General features: G+C 46.3%; 1 protein-coding gene across 2 annotated transcripts in view; it reads right to left on the reverse strand.

Annotated features, from left to right (window-relative positions):
* Positions 1–782: 782 nt before the first annotated feature.
* The window catches only part of LOC138304408 (carbonic anhydrase 4-like), a 58427-nt gene continuing 41411 nt past the window's right edge, over positions 783–17798 (reverse strand). The window contains exons 7-9 of one of the 2 annotated variants that reach the window (XM_069244420.1): positions 17418–17490; positions 9767–9930; positions 783–1887 (exon numbers count right to left, since the gene is read on the reverse strand). In XM_069244420.1, the coding sequence (XP_069100521.1) occupies positions 1651–1887; positions 9767–9930; positions 17418–17490 (474 nt within the window). In that variant the 3' untranslated portion in view covers positions 783–1650. Of the gene's footprint in view, positions 1888–6029; positions 6179–9766; positions 9931–17417; positions 17491–17798 lie in introns of those variants that run through there. The other variant, XM_069244421.1, reaches the window with a different exon arrangement.

The following is a 17798-nucleotide window of genomic DNA, read 5'->3' on the forward strand; positions in this document are numbered from 1 at the left end:
AATTTAGATTAAGATTTGATAATAATGTTCTACTGAGGGAATAACTCTCAGAATGGGTTTCACTAAGCAACATCTGTAGGAGTTGTGATTGATATAGCGACACAAGAGCGTTCCTTTTCGAGGCATGTAATATGTACACTCTTTTATCTGTATCTTAAAGTCTGCCAGAAATGTAAACATATCCAGTAAGCGGGTTATCAGACATGCTGTTTACAATATTAGCAGTAGTATGGCGAACTCTTATGGTAATTACTAGTAATATTTGAGGCAGTAACAGTGTGCCATTAAACAGTACTTGTTTTATTGATGGCCGGGGCCCATCATTCCAGCTAACACACTGTAGGGAACTAAGTAATGACTTGAGGAAACATGTTAATACACTTGAGTATTTCTATCGAATGTCTATCCAGCGTATAAAAGCCACGAATGGCCAGCGTTACTTCTCTGTGGTTGCCAGGCCGCCCCCGCCTCACCTGCTGTGCAGCGACGGATACCATCATTCTGCAGGAAACAAATGTCACACAAAATGTGAGTGGCTCCCAAGCGAGACTCGATATTAGCAGCTAGGTGCTCACTGCTAGTATCTACAGTGATAAATTACAGATCAATGTGTGAATAAACAACAAAGCATTATAAACAGGAATATATGTCGATGAGTTTCGTTTTCAGAGGGCTATTCCTCAGGGATCAAGTGCGCAAAAAAGAAACGTGTGAGAAATGCGAATTTCATGTTGCTTCAGACAGAGAAGTTTTTAGAGCGGAAAAAATTGCTGCAGTTCATAGACAGTAATAAAAGTGATTTTTAATGTTACAACTTAATCAATTATTTTGATTACATTTCTTTAAAGTAGTGCCACCTCTATTTTAGCTCAGGGAAAGCGTTGCGGGTGACACAGTCCTCCACAGCTATAATCCCAGGCATATGCATTTATAGAACAGTTCCTTCTCAGAAACAAATATCTGACAGATACAACCATTGTTTTAGGACTTGGTTGACTTCTGTTTACGCCTGTCTTTCCAACTAGACAGGGTCATTGGAGACGAGGTTGAGTTCCTACACAAATGTTTTTGATATGAGTTGAAGATCTGCTCAGTGTCAAGCTTCTCTGGTCGAGATTCAAAGACAGGTTCAATGCAGTAGGTGCTTCATGTGGTCTGAATCCCTGGTATGTGGGTCCTTCCGAACAGCGTGGACTTGTACCAAGGGTTGTGAATCAAAGAAAGATACTCCTGGAGGAAAGGCAATGTCACACTTATGTAGCCTCCCTGTTTGTCATGGACCATGGCACCTATCATAGACCCAGGGGAAGTGGTCCCAAAGCCGATTGGCGGTGTTCAGGTTGCTGGGTGTTTCGCTGCATTTCAGATCTAAGTCTACTTAAGGTTCTAGAATCACAGTCAATCAAGTATTATTCTCTAGACTTCGAGAAGGAGAATGTGCTAAATAACCATAGTTACTGATAAGTAATTTTCCAAATCATTGTGGCCTTAGTAACCAGTTTTGGCCTCCTCAAGGATTTAACGGATGGGATTGTTAATCATGTCCAGGGCCACGCAAGGTGTTTCACCCGAGATAAGAGCGTGTTCTCCTGCGATTCAGGGGCTTCATGAATGTTGTTTTTCCTAGCCACGCACAGCTCCTTGTGCCTGTCAACCTCTCCCCTTGACAATGGTCAGAAACGCCAATAAAAGAGCTAGGACGTGGGGAGGGAAGAGCGAGGTCCCACGTCCTGGCAAAGTTACTGGTGTTGCTGTGGTGAGGAGTGCGCCCTTCGCCACAGAAGTCTGTACTTCACGAACCCCTAAAGCCTTTGGTGTCCTGAACACATTTGCGATGGGTGTCTCTATGTGGTCACTCTCATACAAACGTGAGGAGAAAGCGCCAACCTGGAAAAAAGCAGAGACAAATGTATCAGGTTAGAGTGCTTGCTGGAGTGATACTTTATATGAAATGAGAGCGACCAAACAAGGGGAAAAGAAAAGAGACAGAAAGTGTGAGAGATAGATCATGATTACAAATGGCAGAGAATGAGAGAAAGACAAAATGAGGAGAGGAGCTAGAGAACAAGAAAGCAATAGACAAACAGAGAAAATGAAAGTTTTTTTTTTAATGTGTTTTTCAGTTCTCACCATTATACAAAACATAACAGTGCGGTATTACATCATCAAGTACGTTCTCATTATTGGTGAGATGGGCACAGGAACAGGGAGTTTCCCAGGAGAGGGGGCAAGGAAACAAGAATAACAACAAATCGACACCATGTGTCCATATACTTTTGAGAAAATGAAATCTTAAAAAAAGAGTAAGGGAAATGGAGAGAGTGAATGAGAGTGAAATATATTCATGTGGCAAGAAGATGAGGGAACACGTCATTCCTTAATTCAACTAAGAGGCACAAACTCTTCTAAATTACCATTAATCCAACTTGGAGGGACGCACTGAATGTACTTGACGTTATATACCAACCTTAGAGTAGATCATAGAACATGCTTGTTTCCTTATATGACCTCTTCAATGGCTCACACCTAACTGTATGAGTTATGCCAGCTCGCAGAAAGTTTGTTAAGTGCTGTTGACTTAACAAGCTAAGGTAAAACACTCCTCACTCCTTCCCCCCCATCTCCCCACTTGACCTTGTTACCAGTGGGCGCTACGATAAACGGCCTAATAGCCCCACAAATCCTCTGGGTTTTCTGTCTGTTCGATTCAGGTACTTTGTTCCTTGGAGTTGCCAAGGATTATATTTACCAGGAGCACTGTTTGGTCCAAAGAAAAAGCGAGAATTGCAGTTTCTGTTCTTTAAATGGGCATTGGGCGCAAAGGATGATTGGACCCCCCCATTACAAAAAAGACCTTAACCATCTGCAGGTAATTTCAACATTTAGCAGGGCCACCGTGACAGTACCCAGCCGGTGAGCAAGGAAAATGGTCTTCCATAGTGGCGGCCAGTTATTGTGAGGCAGGGATCCCATGTTAACCTGTAGCAAAGCTCAAAGTGAGTGTTCAGATCAGGCAGTGGTTTCACCTGAGAAGTTGGGGGGTTGTCAGGCTTAAACATGAATGTGCTGGCCACAGCAGCAGAAATGAGCAGATAATCTCCGGGGTTAGACTCACACACCCATCCCCACCGCCTCCTCTCCACCTAAGGCCCAGTGGAGGGGCAATGGATCATGGGAGGTCTGCTCCGATCAGGCAGTCTCAGAGACTGCCTTCTGTCTTCAGGTGGCCAAGGGAGCAGGGGCTTCTGGGCCGCAACCATGATGGTTGAAGTCATGTGCCTCCAGTGTACTGGGGTCCATCCTATTGTGGCTCTGCAAACTGAGCAAAGTACAACACTTCCCACTAATAACTCTCAGGGTGCAATGGCAAGCAATCCGTGGCTTCTCATGGAACTGGTGTACGAGACAATTGAACCAACAGGCACATGTAGTCAAGGCCAGCAGTATCTTTTTGTTTAAACAAAGCATTTTAAGCTTATAAAAACGATATACTATACATTTCAATAGGAATACAAGTAGGGAGTTGTTATCTCAATAATGATCTTCAGTAAAGCACTACACCCCCTTCCAGTATTCACCACTCCCTACTGTAGGAGAACTCTTGACTTCAGTCCCCAGTATACTGTGGGCATAGGAAGTGATTCCGCACAGGAGCAGCCTACTTCAAGTACCCCACTCAGTTCAACCTCTTCTTACTCCTTGCATGTACTTGGCAAACAGTCTTAGGTCCATGCAGCAGACTAGTCTGCATGTTCTAGTCTCTCATTCTGGCTGCTGACTAAGCCCTGCGTTTACCTGCTAGTTGCCACAGCAGTTCTATTGATGCAGCAGGTGCAGTTTGCCTACCCAATCCTTCAGCGTCAGTTTCACTGCTGCAGGGACTACAGTGGTGACTTCTCGGCGGAACAGAGGCCACTGGATGAAGTCGGCTTGGCAGACATGCATATCGGCATGTGTGGCAGGGGCGGCTTCCTTGTCTGGGTGCAGGAGTTCTGGCATTCAGACCGATTCACTCGTGAAGGTGTGTGTGCCTTTGAAAAGTGCAGCCTTCAGGCCCGATGTCCGCAGCGACAGCACAAGTCACTCAGGCTCACAGCAGATTGCGGTTGACAGAGTGATGCTTGTTTTTGCAAGTCTTGGTGCGTTTCAAATAGGAAACACTGAGTGACCAGAGGACTCCCTCATAGTACGGGTTGCTCCTGGCTCTGTGGTAGTCTGCTTTCTCTGGGTGCTCCCCCACACCAAGAACACGCTGGGCTACTCCTTGATAGTCTCTCCTTCTCAGTGCCTAATTTGTAAATTAAATAGTGCCGGTGCCCAAAACCCTCCTCTAAAACACGCGGCTGCTGCAATTAAATGTGCGAACATGGAATACCGAGGCAGCGTAATCCGGAAGCCATCTCGGGCCCATTTTAATCCATTTACAGCCACTCTCGGCCCCTTCAGATCACTCTTGCAGCTTTTTGCCTTCTTCCTTTGTGACGCTTTTTCGTTTTTCTCTTCCTCCGTCTTTCTCATTTGAGGCTTTTGCTCGCAGTAAATGCTTGAGGCAGAAAAATAAGTGCTGGCCCTCAAAAATAAGTGCAGGTGCTCTGTACCGGAAACCAACAAGCACAAATTAAGCACTGCTCCTCCTGTAAAGCTAAGCACATTCCTTCTCGCTGTCAGAAGGCAGTCATGCTTCTAGGCACCTTAGGCAGACTCTTAGATGAATAGAAAATGCAGGCTTCAGGTGAGGTTCCTTGACCCCTGGGAGATTGGCTCTCAGGCAAACACAGTCATGGTTGCACAGCAACTCTTTGAGGTCTTGTCATCTCTCTGCGGCCAGTCGACGCCTCAGCTGCCTGCCGGACTGCTCCTGCCCTAGGAAGCCAGCCCTGCCAGCCAACAGACTACTCCTGAGGCTCCAGTGCTCCGGGCTGCCTCACCATTTTACCCGCACCGGTTTTCCTGCTCTGTCCACTTCATGCCTCCCCAGCACCCCAATCTAAGACCTGTTTAATGAAGACTCCAGTGCCGCCGTAGTGAGCAGGTCTTGCCAGCTCCCCTTGCTGCCAGTCGCCACCTCAGCTGACTGCCGGACTGCTCCTGCCCTAGGGAGTCAGCCCCTCCAGCCAGCAGATTACTCCATGACGTTCCAGTGCCCCAGGCTGTCTCCCCGTTTTGCCCACTGTGTCTGCTTCCCACCTCCCCAGTGCCCCTCCATAAGACCTCAATAATGAATGGCACACCAAAGGCAAGCCCATCTGTGCCTGTCCATGCCTGGACCGTGCGGAGCGCCAGGAACCCTGACCCTCTTAACTCCAACAAGTACTCTGCCTATGAACTCCGTACCCTGGACACAACAACAACTACTGCTGCCTCGCATCTCCTCGCTCCACAGTGGGACCGTTCACCTGCTTTCGCTGTCGGCTCACCTCCCATCCCTGGACCGACCGCACCCACCAAAACCAGCACCACGCCTCCTGATCAACGTCAGATCACTCTGCAAACACATCACTGAAGTCTAGGACATCATCTCCACCCTCACCCCAGATGTGACTTTTATTACAGAGACCTGGCTCACCCTCGCATTGGACCCTGACACCCCCACACAAACCTGTTTCAAGATGAAACACTGGGACTGCACTAACAGACACAGAGGTGGCATCACTATTATACACAAGGAATCAATCATTTGCACGACCACTGAAGATGAAACCACATCAATCATGGAATACCTCAACTTCCAACTCTGACAATACCACTATCAAAGGCACCCTCACATACAGACCCCCAGGACCCCGAACCGGCCGCAGCGACACATCACAGAACTCCTCATCCCTCTCGCCATTGAATCTCAACACTACGTCTTCCTGAGAGACCTCAATTTCCACCTGGACAACCGCATAGATACCAACACCACGGACGTCCTGGAACAAATGTACAACACTGGCCTCTCACAACTGGTCTCAGAACAAGACATGTGCTAGACCCCATCTTCATGTCCAGCAAAGAGTCAGACACAGCACACCATGGAACTTACCTGATTAGATCACTCCATTGTCAACTTCACAATTGCTGGACCACCCTGCAGCTCCCCAACCACCACAGCATCCCCTTCCGCAGCTGGTCGAAAGTCACTCTGCACCAATGGACCGATGCCCTCAGCATCACCCAGCCTGACGTCTCCACCAACCTGAATCGAGCAGTAGAGAACTTCAACGGCTGGTCACATACTCCACCAACCGAGTCACCCCACCAAACCAGCCAAAACGCACAGACCCACCAAACAAGTCAGCTGATACACACCAGAACTCAGCCTGTTGAAATGCAGGTGCAAACATCAAGAAAGAAGGTGTTGCACCAGCAGAAGCGACACCGATCGAGTCACCTTCAAGTCAGCCCTCAACAGCTACCACCACCAACTCAAAAAAACAAAAAGGGAGGCCCTAGCAAACCACATCGTGGCCAGTGCCGAGCAGACCAAGGAAATCTTCACCATCATCGGAGAGTTCACCTCGGACACGGATAGTACTCCCAATTGAGCTAGAGGGCATGCTTGATGCCCCTCTTCAGGTCACAGAATAAAACAGATAATAATTAATGAATTTGTTAAACCTACACGTGCCTTTTCTACGTGGTGGTTATAATACAGCAATACAGAGTACTTGATCCCTGCTTCACAGAAACTCTGCAGCACTCTAGCTGACCACTTTCACTAGAAGATAGCTATCATATACAGAAACTTTGATTCCACAACCCACTGACCTCCTCTGCCTCCCGACTTCCACGAAGACTGCCAGCAACCACATGCTCACCACATTAGAACAACTCAGCACACTGAACACTATGGCCCTAATGAACTAAATCCATACAGGAGCACCCTATGACCCATGCCCCCACCAACTCTCCAACCTCAGAAGCGACAAGATCACCACCATCTGCAATGCCTCCATCACCCCTTTTCCCAATGCCTGGAAACACTAAGAGGTCAAAGTCCTCCCCAAGAAACCCTCCGAAGACCACAGCAAGCTCCAGAACTACCACCCCATCTCGCTGCTCCTTTTTCCCACCAAGGTTCTGGAGAAAGACATAAATCTCCAACTCACCAAACACCTGGAGAGAAACAACCTGCTAGACCTCTCCCAATCAGGATTCAGAGCCAACGACGGCACTGAAACTACCCGGAATGCCACAACAGAAGACATCTGCACCCTACTCGACAGAGGAGAATCTACTACCCTGATCCTCCTTGACCTCTCTGCAGCCTTCAACACCGTCTCCCACCACACATCATCAAATGACTACACCAGATCAGAATCGAAGACGGTACACTTAGGTGGATGGCATCTCTGCTCACGGGGTGTACCCAGAGAATCTGTCTACCCCCCTCACTTCACAACCCAAACTCACCATCTGCGGTGTCCCTCAAGATTCATCCCTTAGTCCTACCCTCTTCAACATCTACATGATGCCGCTAGCAGACATCGCCAGAGCTCACATCAACATAATTTCCTATGCCGACAACACCCAGTTCATCCGCTCACTATCATCTGACCCCACCACCATAAAGTCCAGCTCCCACAACTGCATGAAAATCGTCTTCACCTGGATAAAGGACAACTGCCTGAAGTTCAGTACGGACAAAACCAAAGTGCTGATGTTTGGCAGACACACCTCCCCCTGGAACGACACCTGGTGGCCATCAGAACTCGGACGCACCCCCCACACCAAAAGACCACTCCCTGAACCTTAATATCATCCTGGACAGTGAACTCTCCATGAAACAGCAGTTCAAAAATATCTCCTCAGCCTGCTTCCACACTCTGTGTGCTGCACAGTATCTTCGTATGGCTCCCCATCAGCACCAGCAAAACAGTGACACAGACCCTCATCACCAGCAGAATAGACAACGGCAATGCACTCTATGCAGGCACCACCAATAAACTTATGAGAAGACTCCAAATGATACAGAATGCAGTAGCCAGACTGATCCTCAGCCTGCCCAAAGGGACCCTCATCACCCAGCTCCTCAGAGACCTCTACTGGCTCCCCATCCAGAAGAGATGCCAGTTCAATCTACTGACCCAAGCCTACAAAGCCCTCCACGACCAGGGACCTACTTAAATGAACCACCGCCTGAACTTCCACCAACCATCCAGAAACCTCTGCTCTGCCCACCTTGCCCTCACACAGACTGTGTGCATCTGCTGCTCTGGAGGACGCTCCTTCTCCCACTTCACATCCAAGTCCTGGAATGCCCTCCACCTCCGAACCTCATCCTCACTGACAGACTTCAGAAAGAAACTCAAGACCTGGCTTTTTGACTTAATCCCACAGCCAGTAAGAGGATCTGAAGATGTGTTTTCCCTGAATTATTTCTAGGGTTGCTTTTGTTACTCAGATGTTTGAAAATGCATGTCGACATTAGTTTATTGTAACCTGTGGGGGAACTGCATTTATGTGAAAAACATCTTCCTTCTGTGACTGTCTGAAGTACCAATGCAGTCCAATGCATTCAAGGGCATAAATGACGAAGGCTCCTTGTATCAATGCTTTGTACCTTACAATCCTTCCAAATATTAAGTGTCATATAAGTTAAATGCTTCTGCAGCAACTTCCTCTGCCAGATTGCGAATATATAGGTACCATTCACTTTGGACAAAATATTCTGTAATATTGCATAGTTTGTTTTTTAATGTGCCAGCACCACACTTATTTTGAATTGCACTAACGATCACAGCTATGATTTCCTTCTCGCTTGCTGAGAAGCGTGATGGTTTATGTTTCTGCCACTGGGACAGCCTGATTAAGAGATGGCTGCCGAAAGTCTTGCAAGATTGATCCTTTTGTTTTTCATCTCTCAAGCCTTTGGTCAGCCATCTTGGGGTCAGGCCACCTTGATGTGAAAGAGGAACACACAATAGAGTGGCAATGTTAAGGTGATGGCTGCACTCTAGTCCTGACAAATTCACCCAAAATGCCTTCTTTAGTAAAAAAAAAAATCGGTTTTGCAACTAGCAGAAGATACAGGACTGAAAGTGACAAAAACTTAATATAGTCCCTCATACAAAGCAATAAGTGGTGAAATGGTACAGCAAATATGTACCTGCTAAGAGAGTAAAAGTCATCTGGAGTGAACTTTATGCACACATTTTAGAAGAGTAGTGACAAATGCTCTGGCGAACAGTTGAGCTGTCGAGCCAGGCCTAAAAATGTCCCTTGCTTCATTATTTGTCCCCACTTCACATCAGAGACTCCTCCTTTCTTCTTGAATTTCCCAAGAAGCTGAAGACCTGGCTTTTCACACACCTACTGAGTGCCAGGATACCCTCGTGAGTGACACTGTGCTTTAACTTTAAAAATACACATAACATAACATTCAACAGGCGTACACTGCAGAAAGGGAAGTACCAGGAGCTAGTAAACACGTTACTATGTTTGAGCTGAGTAATGGGGAACAACCAAATTAAGAAGCAAATCAGGGACAAAGCGACATGCTGGCTGCCTCTACCTTTCGGTCAGTACAGGGGTCACCAAACCAGCACTGTTGCTGCAAAGTAAGAACAGACTGTGACACCACACCCGGGCTGGGAACTCAATGTCCCCGCAACACAGAGGGCGGCACAGAGTGTGGAGACTCAGCACATCTAGGGCTAGCTCACCCACCACAGCGAGGGTGGCATCATACACTCCACATGAGGGTGGCAGAATGCTGGCATAAGTGTGGCAGAGTTATTGCATAATAATCACATTGATGGTCGCACAGTGCTGGCATACTCACCACATTGGAAGGAACCAATATGGGGTTCTTGAATACGGTCCATACCACCGCCTCGTCGCAGGTGGGTGTGGTAAGAGAGCCCAGGTATCTGTAGTAGGAGGTGAGGTTTACGCCTTGGAGTAATGATTCAATGGAAAGGCTGCCATTTAACTGCACGCTGTCATCTGTGGAGAGAAAGAGGGTAAGTTCAAGAATCACAATTGAAATACACCATCAGCCTAGAGGCAGAAAAGTGATCTACTTAAGACAAGACTAGATACACATTGCGGGCACTCTTGTTTCTAGGAATAGGCGACCTTGCCCCCTACAAGTAACCCGTAGAGAGACAACAGCTAGGTGAATCACAAAAGGACAGTGTTCACCTAAGGGCCGAAAGTATCTGATGGCCACAGCACAACACTTGATGTCGTAATGGCCCTGACACAAAAATTGTACAACCTTTTTCTTCCCACTTTTAATTTATGTGGCTAAACAAGGAGGATTCCTATTGACAAAACTAGTGCAGAAAGCTGATAGGGGATGACCACATTACTTACCAGTAATGCAGATAACAGGTATGTAACCCATACATATCCTGTTTTCCTTTTTCCATAACGTCTGAAGACGTACCAGCCAGTGAGCCCAGACTTGAATGACAACCATACCTACATGCTCAAGCGGTTTATTTTGAAAAAACAGGCATATACATCATCATGCAGCCAATTGCAGGCGTGTGTTACCAAAGTTTGCCCTAACTGAGCCCCCGACATTAATCTGCTGCATGATGCAAATGTGTGAGGGGTAGCCTATGGTTCTACTTTGTAGATCTCAAGGACATGATAGCCACACCCTTGATGTTGCAGTGGCTCTAAGGATCCCATGGCTCTTGTCGATGTACAGGAGAACCTGTTTTGCATGACACGTAGGAATTACGGTCTGTTCAACTCACATGCCCAAAGGTGATGTGGAGGTTCAAGCACCATTTCTTCAAGTGCCAGAGGTAACAAATTGGAGACCATAAAAAGTGCTGTTTTGCATATACAGGTGCACAGAGCGCCTCACATCCAGATGCGATGAATGTCTTTTGGTAATGGGACAGAAAATGATGGATGGACCATTACTGGAATGCAGTGGAATTCAGATTGAATCATGGGTAAAAACAAAAGCCCAAGGAAGGCCTAAGGACTTCCAGTAGGAAGTTGCCTACCAATATTTCAACAGTGAAATAGCATGTCTGACATTAATACCATTAGGGAATTCCAAAATCCTTGTATGCCAGAGCCTGCTTAGCCATTCCAAACAACAGAACTCATATATGTCTCTGGGAATGATGGTGGCTGGGTGCCTGGATATCCGGATCAATAAGGTAATTTCAATCTGCAGATCTTCCTCTTCAGATGCTACTCTTCTTAGTCTTAACACCAAGAGCACAAGCCTACTAAGGGGCATATTTATACTCTGTTTGCGCCGAATGTGCGTCAAAAATTTAGACGCACAATCTGCGCAAGCCCTGCCCCATATTTATACTTTGACGTCCGACCCCGCGGGCGTCAAAATTCCACCATGTGCGTCATTTTTTGGAAGGTGGAACCAGCCTTGCGTTAATTATATGCAAGGTAGGCGTTCCCTTCCAAAAAATGACTTTAAGGCCTGTGCCCCTTATTTATACTCTGGCGTCATTTTGACGCACAGGAGGGGGTGAGCCTTAAAAAAACGGGGCACAGCCTGATGGGTGCCGTTTTTTAACGCCTGGGTCAGGGCAGGCGTTAAGGGACCTGTGGGCTCGGAAGGAGCCAAGAGGTGCCCTCCCCTGCCCCCAGGGACACCCCCTGCCACCCTTGCCCACCCCAGGAGGACATCCAAGGATGGAGGGACCCATCCCAGGGAAGTAAAGGTAAGTTCGGGTAAGTATTTTTGTCCGATTTTTTTTGTGGCATAGGGGGGCCTGATTTGGGCCCCCCTACATGCCACTATGCCCAATGACCATGCCCAGGGGACATAAGTCCCCTGGGCATGGCCATTGGGCAAGGGGGCATGACTCCTGTCTTTGCTGAGACAGGAGTTATGTCAATGGAGGTTGGGCGTCAAACAAAATGGCGCAAATCCGGTTTGAGGCCTGAATTTTGCCTCAGACCTGACTTGCACCATTTTTTGACGCACAACCCCCATTTTCCGATACGCCGGCGCTGCCTGGTGTGAGTCATTTTTTTTTACGCACACCAGTCCGCAGCGCCGGCTAACGTCATTCCATAAATAAGGCACCCGCATGGTGCGCTGGAATGGCGTTAGCCGGCGGTAACATTTTTGACGCACAACTGCGTTGGCGCAGTTGTGCGTCAAAAAGTATAAATATGGGCCCAAATGTCTTGGCCATTTGTAAAACGTGGTCACCGTGTTGTCTTCATTGATCAATGCTTTTTACCCTTGAAAGTGTGAGCAAAGACGAAGAGTGTGCAATGGTCCACTGAGAGTTTCCTCTAGTTGGAGGGTCTGACTTTCTCTGCAAGGCTCAAAACACATAAAGGTATGGTGGTTTCTACAACACTAGCTTTATCAGTGTTGGTACAAATCACTGATACCTAAATTACCAAGATTCTCATATGGAAAGGGGTAAGTCCAATAAGAGAAGAAAGACCAATCTTATTGGAAGAGGCGGCCTCACTCACAAAATGGGACATGCTTCATCACTGGCAACCTCTCCACACTCTGCTAGGACACTACTACCAGGTTGGACTCGACCTCATAGTAAACCTGATGGAGGGAATTCTTAAATAAGATAATTTCCTGGACAAAACCGGGGGATCCAGATAAAGTGAAAAGTACCTAGGGGTAACCCTGTTTTCACCTTTATAAATGGCGATCTCTGGCATATCTAAAAACAACTAAGCAAGAGCATCCATTTAAAAAGGTGGCTCTTGGACACATAGTTACACTGGGGCTTAAATGTCATAATTGTCTAACTTTGCTACAATAAGGGCAACGGTGTTATAGTATATTGTCATTTGTCCCGTATCGGACCTGAACAGGCCTGGAAATTTGTAAAGACCAAACCGTGTCGACCTGTTTGTTTAGTGGAGTAACTCAAGAAGATGAACTGTTCTTGCTTTGTATGGTGGGAAGGCCTCACATTTCTGCATGTATGTGTCTCTTTGTAAGGATCCTTCCTCTGCTACGTCCAGGTGGATTTTGAATGTTTTTGAAAAATACATATATCACCACCTATTGGTTTCAAATCTGCACTTTGGACAAATAAAAAATGACCGTAAGAAATGACCATTGAATATATGTATTTTACTTGTGCCTACATATTTATGTATTATTATATGTCTTCTGTGAACTTATGTAATACTTTTATGACTTTTTGCCAATGTACTCCCAAATGCATAACGATGAATAAACTCATGCAAGATTTTGGTACAAAGATATATGGTGTTTCATATTGAACAGTTTGATTATGTCTTAGATTAATGTCAAGGTGCAAATAAATAAGGTTTGTTTTGCATATGGAATTTATATATATGAATTGGTGCTTTAGCTTCCCATTTTTTTATCCTTTACTAGCCCAGGATCGGAGAGTTAAGGGTGCCCCTTACTTTCTTGTCTGGTTCCTAAAAAGGGACAAAAGCTGGTCCTAGCAAGAGCAAGTAAGAGAGATTGCACAGATATGCACATGCTGAAAAGATATTTTTCAAGGACAGTGTTGCCATTTTTCAACTGTGATTTCCTACCAGCATGCGGTATTTGACTTGAATGTATGCATCAATGACCTGCGGCCAGAAAACCCCCATCTAACTGTCTTAAGCAGATTATAATGGAGAGTACAGGGTTTTGGCCTAGTGGCATGACTGCACAGCTTAGAATGGAGGCCCATCATAAGAAACAAACCATTAGGATGCCAGAGACCTAACCTGGCTGGAGACTCAGGGACCAAGGGGCATGCAGAAAATGACGCCCAGCACCTCCTTCCTCATAGCAGAGGACTCAAGGACTAGAGCAAAGCCAGGTACAGAAAAATGCATGCAAAGGGGGGAGAAAATTGTGAAAGGGTAGGTGACCCAAGGTAGAACAACCTGTCCTTCTTCAGCAACACGATTGGTGGCCATTAATTGGACCAATCATCAAAGCAAAGAGAGTAAATACAGAGGGTGCACTGTTGTGCATGGGCAGCAGTAGTCCTTGGCCTGCTTTGCACTGGTGAAGATTAGTCACACCCACACACCCCAAAAGAAGGAAGGGTCACCATAAAGCAATGTTGCAGAAATCAGAGAGTGGTGGGAAAACACTGAGGAGTCTACAAAAATGTAAGAAAACCCCAACTCAAGAGGCCTTGGTGGACTGGAATTGTACTCCGCAGGCTCTGGGATTACTGACAACTGGACCAGCGGGGTAAAGAAGAAGGGTTATCCAGCAACGTAGATTTTGTGCTTGCAGCCCAACTCTGACCAAGGGGCTGGTGCTATGAAGCAAGCTGATGGCAGCAGGTTGAAGCCAGGAATCTGCATGGTTCTCACAAGACAGAGACAGTACCTAGCATTAGTAAGTCACCCGAATTGCAAAGACCTGTAAATATGGCATTTGTTGACAATGATTTCCTATCTCAATGAGGTTTTTGACTTGAATATGTGTCTCAATAAACTGGCTAAAATACTCCATATCTAAACGTCTCAAGCAGAATATGTTAGCGGGTAACACTTGCTGGCGAGTGATCTGACTGCACAGGTTGAGACCATGGGCCCAGAATGTTCCATGCAGCTAATCTTCTCAAATATATTTTCCAAGTTCACTTGTCATCCCTGCGAGTTAGCCACTGCAAGTTATGCAAGTAAATACCACAATATCCCAGTACAATGTTCCACTTGCCAGTCTTCTTTGGATTGACTTGCCTTGGTATGCTCTCCTCACAAAGTACACTGCTCCATGGGCCGCTGCTCCATATATTTCTATAATTTGTTTGCCACTCTTTCTCACATGCCATGTTCATGCATTGGAACCTGTAAAGAAATGCCTCGTTTTGCATAATTACCACCAACGTTTTGGACTGATGCTGGTGGTTTTTTGACTCTGAGAGTACACTGAGGCCTGCCATCCAGCCGTTAGTGCCAGTGTTCTAACCCTTTACAAAGTGTATGTTACACTGTCTATCCTCACTTGGCATAAGCTGACTTATATGTCCCTAGTACATAGTACCAAAAGAACCCGGGCGATGTACTTTGGAATGTCCACCCGGGGCTGCAGAACTGCTCTGCCACCTTGAGTCTTGCTGAGTACAAAATGTCTCCCAGCCTGCCACTGCAGCCTGGAAAGGCAGTTTAAAATTGCTAGTTCAACCTTGTCATTTTAACCCATGGTAAATACCTAATTTCTCTCAACAATCCCATAAGGGAGGCCTAGCAAGCCATAAGGCAGAAAGCAGTGTTAAGAGGGACATGTACTAACAGTAATGTTTCCAAATTGTGTTTTTTACTGTGGAACGGTCAGTAGTACCATTGGTTAGTACAGAGTTACCAGTAGGCATTTGGGGCCAGATGTAGAAAAATCCAATTTTGCGACTTGCAAATTGCGAGTCTGACCGACTCGCAATTTGCAAGTCGCAAAATTGGATGCAGAATGGTGTCTCAGACACCTTCTGCGACTCGCTATGGGGTCGCAAAGACCCACCTCGTCAATATTCATGAGGTGGGTCGCATTTTGCGACCCCATAGCGAGTCCCTGCACTCACAGGGATGGTGGCCTGCTGTAGTCAGCAGACCTCCATGTCTGTGACTGCTTTATAAATAAAGCAGTTATTTTTTTTTCATTTTGCAGCCCGTTTTCCTTAAAGGAAAACGAGTTGCAAAATGAAAAATAAACCGAAACCATTTGTTTTTGTTTTTTTCAGAGTAGGCAGTGGTCTATAGGACCACTGCCTGCTCTGAAAAAATATTTTTGCCGACATTCACAAAGGGGAAGGGGTCCCATGGGGACCCCCTCCCTTTTGCGAATGAGTTACCACCAGTGTGACTCTGGGTATAAATATGACACCCCTGGTACCCTAAACCTCAGATCACATCTGGGCTGGCGAGAGGACCAAAGAAGGACTGCCCTGCTGACCCCTGGACCTGGCATGAGAGGCTGCACCCACCGCTCAACTGCACCTGCCGCTCTTTGGGCTAGCAAAGACAGGGCTGTCCCTGTGGTGCCTGGCTTGTGGAAAAGTTGCTCCCAAGCCCCAGACTGAAGTAGTAACTTCTAGGGTCAGTCTACTGACTTACAATTCCCAGCACCAGGGCCATAAAAGCTGGATGTAGCCTGTTTTGCTAGTCAGTCACCATCTTGACGGAATTGCTGCTGACCGCCAATGTGCAGTCAAGAAGGCCTCCACCCTGGATTCAAAGGTTTCACCATGTCTGATGAATCTGTAAGAGTTGCCATAGTGGGGTTTGGTTGCCCAAGATGGACACTAGGCCTCACCAAACCAAACCGCTGGATTCGCTGTGTTTGGAGATCAGTAGCCAGCTGCTGCTAGACTTCTACTGGGACACTAATACAGCGGCTTAAGACCCCTCATCTTACCCGAGGAATAACCGTAAGGAGGCCTCTGTTGACCGCACAGCAGCCGGAGCAGCTTTCAGCATCCTGTATCCCCAGCATCAGGACCGCTCCATTAAATTAAAGTCTACGGCGGTTTTGATGTAAAGTGTGGAACTGGACTTGAGACTGCTTTAGTGACCATGTAAATGTCCAAGTCTTACCTGTTGACATCCCTGACCTTCTACCTGCCAAAACTGGTTGTCCAGTCCGGGCTGGGATAGCCAAACACAATTCTTGCAAACTTTTCAAAAGTTGGCAAACTTTACGGTTACCAGTGCTTGTTTGTGCTTTGGACTAAAAAGCTGAGATTTACGTTTACTTTAAAAATCTATATCCCTGGAACTCTCCAGTGGATTTTGCTCATCTTTTTCACTAAAAATTGATAAAAATATCTCTTTTTCATAAATTGGTTTCTTTTGTGTTGTGTGACTGTCGTATTCTTTTGTTTGGTGCTTCTAAATGCTTTATTCAAGTCCCTTTATTTCAGCCTTACTGCTGGAAGCCAAAGCTACCCAGGGTTGAGCATGAGGTTTGTAAATGAGCCTGACTGGACCCAAAACAGTTTTCGTGAATGTATAACGTGAGGAGGTCACACAGCACATCATATAATGCACCAGAATCCAAACAGAACCGTATAAAGCCTTCACACTGAATACAGCTCCTAATCACAGTGTTCTCCAAGTACTCAGGGCCATTGCATAAATTGGTTGCACACTTGAAACACTGACATGCTGCTCATTCTTTTGATATTTGGATACATTTACTGTTTTTATTCTGCAGGCAATCTGTGCGTCCCTTCTATTGACACTACTAAGGACCAGCCTTGATAGAACTGGGGTTGGAGATGTAGTCAGCTCACACTGAAACTATTTCAAGGAAAAGGGACTTACTGACTATATTATGTGCATTTTGAATCACTTTTAAATTCCTCCCTACACTTTAGGCGAGACAGGAATAATTGTGAGACTGATACTTCTGGAACACCTTGCAAGCCACAAACGTCCCTTTCCTCCTAAAAGCCCGTTAAGGCTAGAGGGGAAGCTAGGAATGACCAACCAAGCACACGAACTTGCAACACTCAGAGCTTTAGACGTAGACATACTTTTATAAGTGACGTTAGACAGAAGCTTAGAAATGGTCTCGAATCCTGTGGCATTAGTTGACTCTTCTGACACCTGAGGGAAAGACAGATAGGAATGGTTAGTGTGCTGCTGAGTGTACCCTAGCAGTCGCCGACCCACCACTGGAAGTGAACACCAGCAACTCTCACTGGCTACTGATACTTAACACAAACGCTAACGAAAAACAGCAGAGTTCATCAGTAACACTAGAAGATTTCACCATGAGCGATCATGGAACAAGCAGAGTTAACAAGTAGGTGAAAGATTATCAGCAGATATCCCCACAAATAGAGGGAAACACATGCAAATACAACGGATGATGGACAGGAACACCAGCAGATACTGATTCAATAACATAATAG

This window comes from Pleurodeles waltl, chromosome 7, assembly GCF_031143425.1.
Source record: "Pleurodeles waltl isolate 20211129_DDA chromosome 7, aPleWal1.hap1.20221129, whole genome shotgun sequence".
NCBI lineage: Eukaryota > Metazoa > Chordata > Amphibia > Caudata > Salamandridae > Pleurodeles > Pleurodeles waltl.